The sequence below is a fragment of the Puma concolor genome, chromosome C1, assembly GCF_028749965.1.
Source record: "Puma concolor isolate L17-30 chromosome C1, mPumCon1.1.hap2, whole genome shotgun sequence".
Classification (NCBI taxonomy): Eukaryota; Metazoa; Chordata; class Mammalia; order Carnivora; family Felidae; genus Puma; species Puma concolor.
The window spans coordinates 190579453-190596290 of record NC_141674.1 but is presented as its reverse complement, the minus strand read 5'-3'; the positions used below and the strand labels follow the sequence as shown (position 1 = coordinate 190596290).

At 39.6% G+C, this 16838-nt stretch overlaps 1 protein-coding gene and 1 pseudogene across 41 annotated transcripts in view; one reads left to right on the top strand and one right to left on the bottom strand.

Annotated features, from left to right (window-relative positions):
• ABI2 (abl interactor 2) overlaps nucleotides 1–15384 on the bottom strand; it is a 124496-nt gene extending 109112 nt beyond the window's left edge. For 9 of the 41 annotated variants that reach the window (XM_086719356.1, XM_086719361.1, XM_086719363.1 and 6 more), the window contains exon 1: nucleotides 15070–15376. In XM_086719356.1, coding sequence (XP_086575482.1) covers nucleotides 15070–15186 — 117 coding nt within the window. In that variant the 5' untranslated portion in view covers nucleotides 15187–15376. Of the gene's footprint in view, nucleotides 1–15069 lie in introns of all 41 variants that reach the window. The other 32 variants (XM_086719388.1, XM_086719369.1, XM_086719377.1 and 29 more) reach the window with 9 other exon arrangements.
• Nucleotides 7995–8834, top strand: LOC112871285 (large ribosomal subunit protein eL30 pseudogene; annotated as a pseudogene).
• Nucleotides 15385–16838: the final 1454 nt, after the last annotated feature.

The window sequence follows — 16838 nt, the reverse complement described above, 5'->3', positions numbered from 1 at the left end:
ATTTGCAACAACATGAACGGAACTAGAGTGTATTATGCTAAGCAAAATAAGTCAGTCAGAGAAAGACAAATACCTTATGATTTCACTCATACACGGAATTTAGGAAACAAAACATGAACATATGGGAAGGGGGGAAAATAAACACAGGTAAGCAATAGAGAACAAACTGAGGGTTGATAGAGGACAGCAGGTGGAGAATGGGCTAATTGAGCGATGGGTATTAAAGGCACTTGTTATGATGAGCACTGGGTGTTACATGTAAGTGATGAATCACCAAATTCTATTTCTGAAACCAATATTACACTATATTTTAACTAACTAGAATTTAAATAAAAATTTGGAAGAAAAAAAATGACCTGATCTAATTCACATATCTTATGTCAAAACAGCCTATGTATAATATCAAATAATATTAAACCAATATTAATTAATCAGACTTCTTTTTAAATTTTTTTTACTGTTTATTTTTGAAAGAGAAAGAAAGAGTGCGAGCAAAAGAGGGGCAGAGAGAGAGGGAGACACAAAATCTGAAGCAGGCTCCAGGCTCCAAGCTGTCAGCACAGAACCCCACGTGGGGCTTGAACTCACCAACCAGAAGATCAAGACCTGAGCCAAATTCAAATGCTTCACTGACTGAGCCACCCAAGAACCCCTGAATTAATCAGACTTTAATCTACTTAAAAAAAAAAGTCATGTTAATAATCCAAGAGATCCAGTCTTTATTCATTTCAAAAGAAGAAAAAGCTGGGATACAATGCCTTATTATTACATAATACATCTACACCACAAACTAAATTGCCGACATTAAATTTATGTTATATGTAGAATTAACCATGAATAAAATTCATAATTATACATATTACTATATCATAATCATATGTGCAGATGATGAAAAACCTAGAAACCATATGAATTTAATGTCAATAAATTTCAATTTCTTCTCTCAAAAACAGTACTATATATTAAGCTAGGTTATTCAAATTCTTTCTGAACCTGCCCTGCTCTTCTACAATAAATGTTTTAAAGGAGAAGAGGAGGGGCACCTGGGTAGTTCAGTTGGTTAAGCATCCGATTTTGGCTTAGGTCATGATCTCACGGTTTGGGAGTTCGAGCCCCACGTCCAGCTCTGTGCCGACAGCTCAGAGCCTGGAGCCTGCTTTGGATTCTGTGTCTCCCTCTCTCTCTGCCCCTCCCCAGCTGTCTGTCTCTCTCTGTCTCTCTCTCTCTCTCTCAAAAATAAACAAACATTAAAAAAAAATTTTAACAAATAAAAATTAAAAACAAAAAGGAAAAGACAAGGGATCATTATTCAAGCATTATCTCCCAAAAAAGATTTGTAGTACATACTGAAAAAAGCATCCCTTGTTGCTTCCCCTATTCAATATTGTTTTGTAGGTTCTGGAAGTTCTTAACAATGCATCTCCTTGCCTCTATTCAAAATCTTCAATGGATAAATGGATAAAGCCAAATAACAGCAAGCACAACAAAAGAAAAGCTGTGCCATGTTATATTTAGTCCAAACCCCATTAATTCAGACTCTACTGAACATAGGGTCTTCATAGCAATTAAATGGTAACAGAATTAGACTGTTCCATGAGTTACCAATGACTTCCCAGCATGGACATATACTCAGTAAGTATTTCTTTTCTTCTTCTTTTTTAATATGAAATGTTATGTCAAATTGGTTTCCATACAACACCCAGTGCTCATCCCAACAGGTACCCTTCTCAATTCCCATCACCCACCCTCCCCTCCCTCCCACCCCACATCAACCCTCAGTTTGCTCTCAGTTTTTAAGAGTCTCTTATGTTTTGGCTCCCTCCCTCTCTAACCTATTTTTTTTCTTCCCCTCCCCCCATGGTCTTCTGTTAAGTTTCTCAGGATCCACATAAGAGTGAAAACATATGGTATCTGTCTTTCTCTGTATGACTTATTTCACTTAGTAAGTACTTCTTAAATGAAAAAGAATATGTAATTTTTTATACATGTAATATATATACATATATATGTAATTTTTTAATGGTATGAGTTATAATCTCAATCATTTTACTCAACAAAGCATAGGGGACACAGGAAAAAAATGAACAAAATTCCTATGTTTACAGAATTTTGGTTTAGCAGAGTCATAACTAAGCTTGATTTTACTTAACTGATTTTTTAAAATATTTATTCATTTTTGAGAGAGAAACAGAGCATGAGTGCAGGAGAGGCAGAGAAAGAGTGGGAGACACAGAATCCGAAGCAGGCTCCAGGCTCTCAGCTGTCAGCACAGAGCCCGATGCAGGGCTCGAACTCACAAATTGAGAGATCATGACCTGAGCCAAAGTTGGATGCTTAACTGACTGAGCCATGCAGGTGCCCCTTACTTACTTGATTTTTTATAAATAGGAGTATCTTCCTTGCTCACTGCCCAAAAAGTTGTAGATCCACTCAAATATTTGAGAAGCATCCACTATAGAATAAACCATGCATTAAGTGAAAGCAAATGAACTGCTGAACAAACTCTAAAGCACTAGCCACACGTAAAATAACCAGTTTTAATTCTGTTGGTCACATCTATACTAAATACCCTGAACAAATGAAAAGTATTCACCAACTTCATTTACCTGTACATAAATATAAAAACTCTTCCATTTCGGGAAACTAATTTATTTCTCTTCTTTCAAAAGGATATTTTCCACTGCGTATGAGAAAAACCCTTAATTTATCCTTTTAACAAATATTTATTGAATGTCTGTTTTGTCCCAGGCACTGTTCCAGATGCTGACAATGAAAAAGACTCCCTGCTCTCATGAAGCTCATATGCCAGGGGACAGAAATATGCAAATAAATAAATAAGATACACCATATGCTAAAGTAAACAATATGAAGAAAAATAAAGCATGGAAAGAAAAGTACAAGAAAAAAGGGGAGTAAACAAAGGGCAGAAGTATGTTATAACTTTAAATAGACCAAGAAGGAATCATCAAAAGGTAACATTCAGACAAATGGCTTCACAGGTGAATTTCACCAAACATCTAAAAAAGAATTAATTGGCACAAAAACACTCAGATCAATGCAACAGAATAGAGAATCCAGAAATGGACCCACAAACGTATGGCCAACTAATCTTTGACAAAGCAGGAAAGAATAGCCAATGGAATAAAGACAGCCTCTTCAGCAAGAGGTGCTGGGAAAACTGGACAGCGACATGCAGAAGAATGAACCTGGACCACTTTCTTACACCATACACAAAAATAAACTCAAAATGGACGAAAGACCTCAATGGAAGACAGGAAGCCATCAAAATCCTCGAGGAGAAAGCAGGCAAAAACCTCGTTGATCTTGCCCGCAGCAACTTCTTACTCAACACGTCTCCGGAAGCAAGGGAAACAAAAGCAAAAATGAACTACTGGGATCTCATCAAAATAAAAAGCTTCTTTCTGCACAGCAAAGGAAACAATCAGCAAAACCAAAAGGCAACTGACAGAATGGGAGAAGATATTTGCAAATGGCCTATCAGATAAAGGGTTAGTATCCAAAATCTACAAAGAACTTATCAAACTCAACACCCAAAAAACAAATAATCCAGTGAAGAAATGGGCAAAAGACCTGAATAGACACTTCTCCAAAGAAGACATCCAGATGGCCAACCAACACATGAAAAAATGCTCAACATCACTCATCATCAGGGAAATACAAATCAAAACCACAATGAGATACCACCTTACACCTGTCAGAATGGCTAAGATTAACAACTCAGGCAACAGCAGATGTTGGCGAGGATGCGGACAAAGAGGATCTCTTTTGCACTGTTGGTGGCAGTGCAAGCTGGTGCAGCCACTCTGGAAAACAGTATGGAGGTTCCTCAAAAAACTAAAAATAGAACTCCCCTAGGACCCAGCAATTGCACTACTAGGCATTTATCCAAGGGATACAGGTGTGCTGTTTCGAAGGGACACATGCACCCCATGTTTATAGCAGCACTATCAACAACAGCCAAAGTATGGAAAGAGCCCAAATGTCCATCGACAGATGAATGGATTAAGAAGATGTGGTCTATATATGCAATGGAATATTACCCAGCAATCAAAAATAATGAAATCTTGCCATTTGCAACTACGTGGATGGAACTGGAGGGTATTATGCTAAGCAAAATCAGTCAGATAAAGACAAATATCATATGACTTCACTCACATGTAGAATTTAAGAGACAAAACAGATGAATACAAGGGAAGACAAGCAAAAATAATATAAAAACAGGGAGGGGGACAAAACATAAGAGACTCTTAAATGTGGAGAACAGAGGGTTGCTGGAGGGGTTGTGGGAGGGGGGATGGGCTAAATGGGTAAAGGCATTAAGCAATCTACTCCTGAAATCACTGTTGCACTACATGCTAACTAATTTGGATATAAATTTAAGAAGGAAGGAAGGAAGGAAGGAAGGAAGGAAGGAAGGAAGGAAGGAAGGAAGGCAGGCAGGCAGGCAGGCAGGCAGGCAGGCAGGCTTATTCTTCTCAAACTATGCAAAAAAAAAAAAAAAAGCTAGAAAAGCAATGAAAGCTTCCAAATTTACCAAAACCACATAAAGACACACACACACAAAAGACAATTACAGGCCAATATCTCTGATGAACACAAATGCAAAAATCTTCAACAAAATATTAACAAAGCAAATCCAACAATACATTTAAAAAAATCATTCACCACAATCAAGTGAGATTAATTCCTGGGATGCAGGGTGGTCCAATATTTGCAAATCAATCAACGAGATACATCCTATGAACAAGAAAGGATAAAAACCTATGATTATTTCAACAGATGCAGAAAAAGCATTTGGGAAAGTGTAACATTCATTCATCATAAAACCCCCAACAAAGTAGGTTGAAAGGGAACATACCTCAAAATAATAAGTCCTTATGTGAAAACCCACAGCTAACATCATTATCAATTGTGAAAAACTGGGAGTTTTTGCCCTAAATTCAGTAACAAGACAAGGCTATCCACTCTCACCACTTTTATTCAGCATGGTACTGGGAAGTCCTAGCCACAGCAATCAGCAAAAAAAAAGAAATAAAAGGCATCCAAATTAGTAAAGAAGAAGTCAAAGTCTATTTGCAAATGACAGGATACTATATATACAAAACCCTACAGACTCCACCAAAAACTACTAGAACTGATAAATGAATTCTTGTGTTACTGATTTTAGTTATTCTGACAGGTATGAGGTGATTGTGGTTTTGATTTGCATTTCCCTGATGATTAGATCTTGAGCATCTCTTCATGTATCTATTGGCCATCTGTATATGTCTTATTTGGAGAAATGTCTGTTCACATCAACTGCTTAGTTTTTAATTGGATTACTTCTTTTTTGGATGTTGATTTGCATAAGTTATATATTTTGGATACTAACCACTTATTGGATATATCATTTGCAAATATCTTCTCCCATCCAGTAAGCTGTTTTTCAGTTTTGTTTCCTTTGCTGTGCAAAAGCTGTTTATTTTGATGTATTCCCAATAGTTGGTTTTTTTTTTCTCCTTTTTGCTGTTGTTGCTTTTGTTTCCCTTGTCTTAGGAGACATATCTAGAAAAATGTTGCTGCGGCCAATGTCAGAAAATTACTGTCTGTGCTCTTTTCTAGAAAGGATTTTTATGGTTTTAGCCACATTTAGGTCTTTAATCCATTTTGAGTTATTTTTGTGTATGGTATAAGAAAATGGTCCTGGGGCGCCTGGGTGGTTCCATCGTTTGAGCGTCCGACTTCGGTTCAGGTCATGATCTCACAGTTCGTGAGTTCAAGCCCCGCGTTGGGCTCTGTGCTGACTGCTCAGAACCTGGAGCCTGCTTTACATTCTGTGTCTCCCTCTCTCTCTGCCCCTTCCCTGCTCATGCTCTGTCTCTCTCTGTCTCAAAAATAAATAAACAGTAAAAAAATAAAATGGTCCAGTTTCATTCTTTGGCATGTGGCTATCCAGTTTTCCCAATACCATTTATTGAAGAGACTTTTTCCTTTTTTTTTGATGTGTATTTATTTAATTTGAGAGAGAGTGTGTGTGAGTGGAGTGGGGGCAGGGCAGAGAAAGAAAGAGAAAGTGGAGGGGGGGTGGAGGGAGGGAGAGGGAGAATCCCAAGCAGGCTCCGCGCTGTCAGCACAGTATCTGATGCAGGGTTCAATCTCGTGAACTGTGAGATCATGACCTGAGCCAAAATCAAGAGACAGATGCTTAACCTACTGAGCCACCCAGGTGTCCCAAGACTGTCTTTTTCCCGTTACATAGTTTTGCCTCCTTTGTCAAAGATTGACCATATAATTGTGGGTTGATTTCTGGGTTTTCCATTGACCTATGTGTCTATTTTTGTGCCAGTACCATACTGTTTCGGTTACTACAGCTCTGTAGTATATCTTGAAATCTGAGATTGTGATACCTCGTTTTGTTTTTCTTTTTCAAGATTGCTTTGGCTATTCAGGATCTTTTGTGGTTCCATATAAATTTTAGGATTGTTTGCTCTAGTTCTGTGAAAAATGCTGTTGGTATTTTGATAGGGATTGCATTAAATCTGTAGATTGCTTTGAATAGTATAGACATTTTACCAATATTTGTTCTTCCAATCCATGAGTATGGAATACCTTTCCATTTGTTTGTGTTATCTTCAGTTTCTTTCATCAGTGTTTTATAGTTTTTGGTGTACAGGTCTTTCACCTCTTTGGTTAAGTTTATCCTTAGATATTTTTTATTTTTGGTGTAACTGTATATGGGATTGTTTCCTTAATTTTTCTTTCTGCTTCTTCATTACTGGTATACAGAAATGCAACAGATTTCTGTATACTGATGTTGTATTCTGTTGATATATCTGGTAAGTGGTTAATATCCAAAATATATAAAGAACTTATACAAATCAACATCCAAAAAAAAATAATCCAATTAAAAACTAAGCATTTGATGTGAACAGACATTTTGCCAAATAAGACATATACAGATGGCCAATAGACACATGAAGAGATGCTCCAGATCTAATCATCAGGGAAATGCAAATCAAAACCACAATCACCTCATACCTGTCAGAATAACAAAAATCAGTAATACAAGAAACAACATGTGGAGAAAAGGGAAGCCTTGTGCACTGTTGGTGGAACCATAAACTGGTGCAGCCACTGTGGAAAACAGTATGGAAATTCTTCAAAAAATTAAAAACAGAATTGCCACATGACCCAGTAATCCCACTACTAGGTATTTACTCAAAGAATACAAAACACTAATTTGAAAAAATACATGTACCTGTATCTTTATTGCAGAATTACTTACAACAGCCAAATCATGAAAGCAACCCAAGTGTCCACTGATGGATGAATGGATAAAGAAAACATGATATGGAGCACCTTGCCAGCTCAGTCACTAAAGCATTCAACCCCTGATCTTGGGGTTGTGAGTTTGAGCCCCTTGCTGGGCATAGAGCTCAAATGAAAAAAAAAAGAAGGGGTACCTGGGTGGCTCAGGTCATGATCTCATGATTCGTGAGTTCAAGCGCCACATCAGGCTCTATGCTGACAGCTCAGAGCCTGGAGCCTGCTTCACATTCTGTGTCTCCCTCTCTCTCTGCACCTCCCCAAGTCACGCTCTGACTCTCAAAAATAAATAAAAACGTTAGAACAAGTTTTAAAAAAAGGAGACGATATGGTATTTGTGTTCAATAAAATATTACTCAGCCACAAAAAAGAATGAAATTCTTGCTATTTGCAACAACATGGGTGGTACTAGATGGTCTAATGGTAAGTGAAGTCAGTCAAAGAAAGATAAATATATGATTTCACTCACAGGTGAAATTCACTAACTTAAATGTGAATTTAAGAAGTAAAGCAAATAAAGAAAGGAAAAAAGGCAAACAAAAAACCACTCTTAAATATAAAGGATGAACTGATGGTTTACCAGATGGTTACCAGGAGGATGTTCAGGTGAAATAGGTGAAGGGGATTAAGAGTACACTCACCATGAAAACAGTGAGTAATATATAGAATTGTGGAATCACTATAATGTACATCTAAAACTAATATAACACTATGTTAATTACACTGAAATTAAAAAACAATTTTGTAATATTTTTTAAGTTAAAAAAATTTAAAAGTTGACATTTGATCAAAGGCATGAAAAAGGTAAAAAGATCAAGTGATACAACTATCTGGGGGATGAATACTCCTGGTAGAGGGCACAGTAAATGCAAAATAAAAAAGTCTTGAGGTACCTTTCTTGCACCCAGCAACCTTGGAGTCTGCTCTTAGTTGGGGCCATCCTGCACCTAAGACAGGAAGATGGTGGCCACAAAGAAGATGAAAAAGTCGCTAGAGTTGATGAACTCTAGGCTCCAGCTCATAATGAAAAGTGGAAAGTATGTGCTGGGATAGAAGCATACTCTGAAAATGATCAGACATGGCAAAGTGAAATTGGTCATCTTCACCAACAACTGCCCACCGCTGAGGAAATCTGAAACAGACACTACATCATAGTGGCCAAAACTGGTGTCCACTACAATGGCAATAATATTGAACTGGACACAGTATGTGGGAAATAGTACAGAGTATGCATACTGGCTATCAGTGATCCAGGTGATTCTGATATCATTAGAAGCATGAACAGCACAGACTAATGAAAAGTAAATCATGCAAAATTTTTCAATAAAAAGGGCTAGAGTTTAAAAAAAAAATGTGGAAGCAGAACTATGCCTGTTATGTTCAAGGAAAAGGAGCCAGAGAAGCTGGGTGGCTCAACCTCATGGTTGGCAAGTTTGAGCCCCACATTGGGCTTGCTGCTGTCGGCACAGAACCCACTTCGGATCCTCTGCCCACCCCCCTCTCTCTGTCCCTCCTCCACTTGTGCTCTCTTTCTCAAAAATAAATAAAAGATTAAAAAAGAAGGAAAAGAAAAAGAGACCAATGTGGCTGAAACACAATTAGCAAAAGAGAAGAGGAATTACATTAGGAGAGGATTCAAGACTAGAAAGCTAGATCATTTGTATCTTGTAGGCAATGTTAATTTCTAGTTCTTAAACTGAATGAGACAGAAAATCTCAGTATTTTGAACAGAACATGATCTGATTTAGATTTTTAAAAAAGATCACTCTGGCTTTTGCTATAATCTAACTGAGTGATAATCATATCTTGGTCCAGGTTGGTAGCAGAAGAGGTGGTAGTAGTCAGATCCAGACATGTGAAGACAGAGCCATTTGTTATCCAATGCAAAAGATAAGAGTCAAGGACAGTACCAAGGTTTTGGGCTTAGGTACCAAAAGGGTTACAGCCAATTACTGATACAGGAAGGAAAAGCTATGTTCAAATATTATAACTGAATAGTGCCTCCCTCCTCCCCCCACCACCCACCCGCCCACAACCTTCACCCCCCAGCAAAGATGACCACATCCTAATCCCTGGAACCTGTAAATATGTTACCTTACATGGCAAAAAGGGATTCTGGAGGTGTGATAATGATCCTGAGATTGGAAGATTATCAGAATGGGCCCAACATATAATCACATGAGTCTTTATAAAGAGAGGCAGATGGTCAGAGTCAGAAAAGAAAATGTGACAACAGAAGCAAAGGGAGAAGGGGGAAGTGAAGATGGAAGCAGAGAGACAGAGATGTGAAAACAGAAGCTGAGGTTGCAGTGATGCCACTGCTGGCTTGGAATTTTAAAGAAGGTCATGAGCTAAGGAATGCAGGTAGTCCCTGAAAGCTGGAAAAGGCAAGGAAACCGATTCTCCCCCAGAGCCTCCAGAAAGAACCCAATTCTGTGGCCTACTATAGACTTACGATCTCCAGAATTATAAAATGGTAAGTTTGTGTTGTTTTAAACTGCTAAATTTGTAGCAATTTGTCACAACAACAATAGAAAATTAATGTAAATACAATAGTTTGAATATTTAGAAATTAAGAACTATATGTATCAGATTTTTTTGTATTATAACAAAATCTCCTTCAAAACTTGAAAACAATGCCATAGGGACTAGAAGACTGTACACTCAGAAGGTATTGTGTCAAGTTAAACAAATGTCTTAGCATTATAAATAACTGTTAACTCCTTATAAACTTTTCATGCAATTTTTAATGAATTCTGGGAGTATCCTTTTTGATAAAGACAAAAAACGAGGGCACCTGGGTGGCTCAGTCAGTTAAGCATCAGAGTCTCAATTTCAGTTCAGGTCATGATCTTATGGTTCATGGGAGATGGAGCCCAGAGTTGAGCTCTGCCCTGACAGCATGGAGCATGCTTGAGATTCTCTCTCTCCTTTCCACTCTGCTCCTCCCAGAACACACTCTCTCACTCTCTCAAGGTAAACAAATAAACTTAAAAAAAAAAATGTTTAAAAAAAACAAAAAACAGAAGTCATTAATGACATCTCTATTACTCAAAAGCAAAAAATATATATATTTCACATAAAATTTAAGGCACATTTAGTAAAAATTTTTTATAAAGTATTTTTTATTTTATTATCTTTTCAAGCAAGCTCTACATCCAACATGAGGCCTAAACTCATGACCCTGAGATCAAGAGTTGCATGCTTTATGGACTAAGCCAGCCAGGCACCCCTTTAGGTACATTTTTAATTTCTGTTCTTCTGAGCAAAACCATGTTACTGGATGATTTTGCTCTTACTCCAAATAACGGACAACGGGATTTTACTATGTATCTAAAAAACAAACAAACAAAAAAAAAACTAAAAAAAAAAAAAAAAAAAAACAAAACAAAACAAAAAACCAATTAACTATTTTATCTAACAAAAGGAAAAATGTTAATAATAAGTTGGTTTTTCAGAGTTACTCTAGGAAAGTAACAACTATAAATTTATTTCATCTACCAAACATTAAAGCAACTCCTACTATTATAAAACTCTTTTGGGGCACCTGGTGGCTCAGTCAATTAAGTGTCCAACTTCAGCTCAGGTCGTGATCTCACGGTTCAGGAGTTCGAGCCCCAAGTCAGGTCTTTGCTGACAGCTCAGAGCTTGGAGCCTGCTTCAAATTCTGTCTCCCTCTCTCTCTGCCCCTCCCCCACTCACGCTCTCTTTCAAAAATAAACATTAAAAAAAATAGTAATAAAATAAAATTCTTCTATTTGTAAAAATGTAGATTCCAAGTCAATCAAAACATTGTTTAAAATTTCTGGAAACTTTTTAGATTAGGTATCAATGTTTATATTAATAAATGAAAAAAAGAACACAGGTCCTACAAGTATCTTTACAAAAGTCCTTAACAATTACTAAGTCCTTTTTCACAGACAAGAATTAAAATCAATCAGGAGGGGCGCCTGGGTGGCGCAGTCGGTTGAGCGTCCAACTTCAGCCAGGTCACAATCTCGCGGTCTGTGAGTTCGAGCCCCGCGTCAGGCTCTGGGCTGATGGCTCAGAGCCTGGAGCCTGTTTCCGATTCTGTGTCTCCCTCTCTCTGCCCCTCCCCCGTTCATGCTCTGTCTCTCTCTGTCCCAAAAATAAATAAACGTTGAAAAAAAAAAAATCAATCAGGAAATATCAGCAATTTTAGTTGTAATTTTTTTCATCAAATTTTTTAAAAATTTTAAGTTTATTTATTTTGAGACAGGGAGAGCATGAGTGGGGACGAGTAGAGAGAGAGGGAGGGAGAGGGAGAGAGAGTGAGTGATTGAGAGAGAGACGGAGAGGGAGAGGGAGAGGGAGGGAGAGAGGGAGAGAGGGAGAGGGGGAGAGGGGGGGAGAGAGAGAGAGAGAGAGAGAATGAATCACAATTAGGATCCTTTACTGTCAGCAAAGAGCCCGACACAGGGCTTGAACTCCCAAAACTGTGAGATTATGACCTGAGCAGAAATCAAGAGACGCTTAGGCAACTGAGCCACCCAGGTGCCTCTTAGCATCACATTTTAGAAAAAATATTTTTACTGTCACTTTTTCTAGAGGTTGAAATAATAAAACAAAAACCATCTAAATTTTTACTGAAGATGATTTTTAAATTTCTAACATTAACTGCATTAGTATCCTGGAAAACCGCTGTCTACAACACTGTTGTCTACAATGCTGTTCTACCTATAGATTGTGGGTGTTAACACAGGCAGTATCTGGTCACTCCTAATGCTGATAATGTATCTGAAAGATATTTTTATTAGGAACAATTTAAACACGATACAGTTGTTTCCAGAAGGATAGCAAAATCATTTTCCTTCTTTTGCTCAATTTCCACACTAAATATAATCCACATTTAGAGCATTCTTATTTCTCTTAGTTATGTGGCTATTCCTATGCTTAAAACCAGCTACTTAAGAACACTGAACAAAGACCCTTACCCTTTGTTAACACACGATTCAATAGATTTATCTTTTTCTACTTTACTGGCAAAAATTACATTTCCACAAAATAAAGTAAGTGTTGGGTTAGTTAACTTGAGCTAGTAGTTAGGATATGATGCTAAAACAAGGCTAAACTGACTATGTGATCATATACAACCAATTAATTTTCATTTTCTACAGGGTCAGAGGCAGCATCAAAACCCCTGCTGGTCAGTTCTTTGGTCACAAGGAGAGCCAGTTGGGTCAAATGTACAGCTAGGTCAGCACAAATCCACTATCAGCATGTTCCATTTATCAACTTTACTACAAACAAATCATGTAAGAGCTGTCATCTCGTAAGAGAAAAACACCAATATTATACCCACATAAAAAAGATGATAACCTAAGAGGTAAAATCTAATCTAACATGTAAAATCTATTTTAGATGTTAAACTGAAAAAATATTTTTAAATCTAATTCCATTAATCAATAGCTATACTATGCATTTAAAAAAACCACACTAAATTATTAGTCCTATTGCTAAAACAGATAATGGTGACAGTAATGACAGAATAGTATAAAATATTTAAAAAGATGACAACCCTTAATCCCTTTAACCTCTCAGTTTTGTTTTTTTTTTTAATTTTTTTTCAACGTTTATTTATTTTTGGGACAGAGAGAGACAGAGCATGAACGGGGGAGGGGCAGAGAGAGAGGGAGACACAGAATCGGAAACAGGCTCCAGGCTCCGAGCCATCAGCCCAGAGCCTGACACGGGGCTCGAACTCACGGACCGCGAGATCGTGACCTGGCTGAAGTTGGACGCTCAACCGACTGCGCCACCCAGGCGCCCCTCAGTTTTATTAATCCATGTACTTTATGTATCAATTGTAATCTAAGAAAAACTATACCTTCAAATTATAATAAAAATTATGTTCCAAAGAGAGACAAATCTGTTTATTTTTTTATTACTGGTAATAACCGCTACCCAATCACTCTTCTATTCTCAGTTTCTCTTCTGACCTATAACTCCCATAATATACTGCAGTCAATGGAATTACCACTTCAGTCCTTTAGATTTGCCTCTCCTAGAGACAGTGAATTCCTTAGGAATAGCATATCTTCCTCCTGGCCTTCTCCCCACCTTCAGTCCCTTAGAGTATAAACTGACACACTACATTATTCATTTGCTCACAGATCAGCCTCTCCTACTAACTACACTATGAAATTCTGTAGACACTAGGTGTGTTTCATCAACCTTTTACACAGTGGCAAGCTATACAAGACTTTTGAATACATGCAGTTGAACACTGAACAACTTAATGTTTGACTCTTTTCTATCCCACTCAGTATCTAAGAAGCACCCTCCAAATATGGACCACTCTGTTTTTTTGTATGAATCTCTGACCCAAGACACATTTTTTTCTGTTCCTACTAGTTTCAATAGTCTCTTTGGAGGGAAAAGCCTTGGATTATGCCTGGTCCCTTCTTCAATACAAATCGTTGCTACAAGATAATACAGAGTTAAGTATATACCTAATTTAGTAAAATCTCACAATAACATCCTTGATTAACCACGTGATCCTTACAAAATTTATAAACCTATAAATTCCAACACCTTTTTTTTTTAGTTTACACTAAGACTAAAGAATGCTTCCCAATATAACTGATATTAAGAAGGATGCCTGGAGAGATGGAGGTGGGAGCGGGGCGGGAGGTGGGGGGGAGAAGACCATAGTGAAAGAACAATTTAACACACTTCTTCCATTTCCACCTTTATCCCAAGAGAATTTAAACGTTAAGGGAAAAAATGGAGGTAGAATCTGTGACTCCAGAATAAGCCACAAAGAAACAAAAGACGCTTAATTTGCAAACTGTTTTAACCTACCCTTTCAAATAATTTTTCAAGAAGGATTTTTTTTTTAAATCCACAGAATCTTTTGCTGTATCCAGGCGCAGCTGGATCTCATCTCACCCAACACACCCCACCTCCATACACATACACACAGCGTTACCACTCTGAGTCTCTGTACCAAACCAACCATCTCGGGAAAAATTAAATCATGAGGATCATTTCCTAATCCTTGCTGAAAAATACTTATAATTCTTTTTCCCACAGGAAAATTAACTATTCTAACGGGATTGTCGAGGGAAGGGGGGGGTGGTGCTCATTATCATGCAGCTTCTCATCCTCCATAAGGAGGAAAATGGCAATAACTTCCAACAGACAACTGCTCTTCTACAGTAACCCCGGCTAGAAACTAAAAAATAAACAAAAATACCAGTCTCTTGAGGCGTTTACATGAATATAAAACTGAGGCACTTTACTTTGCAACAACATAGCCCCTTAAAAATCCTCCAGAGCTTGGGGGAGGGGGTGATCCATCAATCCCCCCCACACCCCTGCCATATGGGGGAGCAGGATTCTGTCAAATAGAAAAAAACACTCTCCGCCTCCACCGCCATCCCGAACACTGACGGGTACCGAGTGCGGGGGCGGCCGAGGGCAGAAGAAGCGAAGAGGCGGGGACACGACACATACACCGCAACGAGGACTGATTCATGGCTTTTTAAAATGTTTTAAAGCTACAATTTCCTCCAGCCGGAGGTTTCTCACCAATTCACCAGACCCAGCTCCCACCCTATTCTCCCCCTCCCCCGCCCTCGAGGGCTTAGCTAGGCTGGGTCCCCGCCGCGGCCCCAGCCCCGCGCGCCCTGCGCCCCCAAGCGCGGCCCCCGGCCCGGGGATCCCCCACGCGCTGCCCACCAGAGGCCCGACGCGCCCAGGCCGGGACATGCTTCACACCTGGATGTAGTTGTTCTCGCAGTAATCTGCCACCCGTTCCAGATTCGTGTAACTGTCGAAGAGGGCCCGGCGGCCCCCCGGGATTTCCTCCTCCAGCAGCATCTGCAGCTCCGCCATCTTCACATCCTCCTCCTCCTCATACAGACCGCAGAGGTAGCGGCGGCAGCAGTGCCTGGGAAACCCAAGACTGGGAGAGGAGGAGCAGCGGCGACAGCGGCGGCGGCAACTCGCGAGGAGCGAGAAACACCCCCCGCGCGCGACAGGGGAGGGGGCAGCAGAACGGGGGCGGGGCGCGAGCCAACGGACTCCGAGGACGGTCACCGCGGCGACGGACGGACGGGCGCGCGCACGCGCGCTCCCCTCCCTCCGCCCCCGGGAGCCCGAAAAAGATTCCCACCCTCCGCCGCGCCGCCCGCCCCTCCCCCACTTTCGGCGTTTCCTAGCGACCGCGGGAGTGGGGGCCGGGAAGCGCGCGGGAGTCGGGCGCGCGGTTAACCCTTCGGCCCCCGCAAGTTGCGTGGCTCGCTAAGTGTCTCCGGTGGCTTTTGTTGGTCCGAGTGAACGCGCTACCCGGCTCTGCTGTCTTCCCGCCCGCGCCCTCTTCGACTCCCCTTCGCGTTATTCTCAACCTGAGGCCGAACTCCGTGGTCATTGGACTGAAGAATAGCAGCCCACAAAAGTTCCGTGCAGCTTTAAGTGCGCCTTGCTTTCCATTTTTCTTTTCTTCTTTGACCTTATCCATCCTCTTTGGTACAGATAAGTAAATTCCAGTTTCATAATCCCGTATTTCCTGCACCCAGGCTTTTTTGCGCTTATTTGCCCGCTAAAGCTATCGCCCCCACCCCCACCCGGCCAGGTTAGTCTCCGTTCGGCTCTCAATTCCCTGTCGCCTGGACCTCAGCTTTTTGTGCTTGCCCTCTCCATGATTCTCTTCCTCACTGACATCCTTTTCTGTCATTTCTCTGGTTCAATTCCACGCCTTTTTTCTTCGTGGATCCAGTATTTAAAGTTCTGAAAATGGTTTTGCTGATGATAATTTTCTTACTCACATGGCTGCTACATGGATAAGATAATAGTATATGTGAAAGCACTTTGAAAAACGTTAAATACTACAAAAATTCAAGATAGATCATTTTGATTTTCGGAGTTACTCTGTTCTTGTTCCCCACATACTGTATGTTTTCCTAAATCTTGACTACTCCACACAATGTAATCTTTTAAAAAAAAACCTAAAATTTTAAAAACCTAAAATATTAGACAACTGCTGAGTTGCCCATGACCTTAATTTATACCGTGGTAAATCAAGGTTGACTACATTTGCAGTTTAGAACAGGATCCATTATTTCAGGTCTCGTTCTTGCTTTTTGTGATATCTTTGTCCTTCTACGGTGATTCCCCCGCCACCTTTTTTTCCCAGATGCTGGGGCAAACTATATTATACTTCCATGAAAAATCATTTGAATGTTATGCCATTCCAAATTTTTGGAGCAATCTCTGGTGTTATTATATTGGGTGTATGATATACACATTAGCAAGTTATTTTGAATTTTCAGTGTGGAACCCAAATTAAAGAATACTGAAAATGTCCAGTCTATCTAGTTTTATTCTTACATAACCACTTCAAACTTTTTTTTTCATGTTTTTTTTATTTATTTTGAGAGAGAGAGACAAAGCATGAGCAGGAGGGGGAGAGAGAGAGGAGAGAAAGAGAGAATCTCAAGCAGGCTCCAGACTGTGAGCACAGAGCCAGACTTGGGACTGGAACCCAC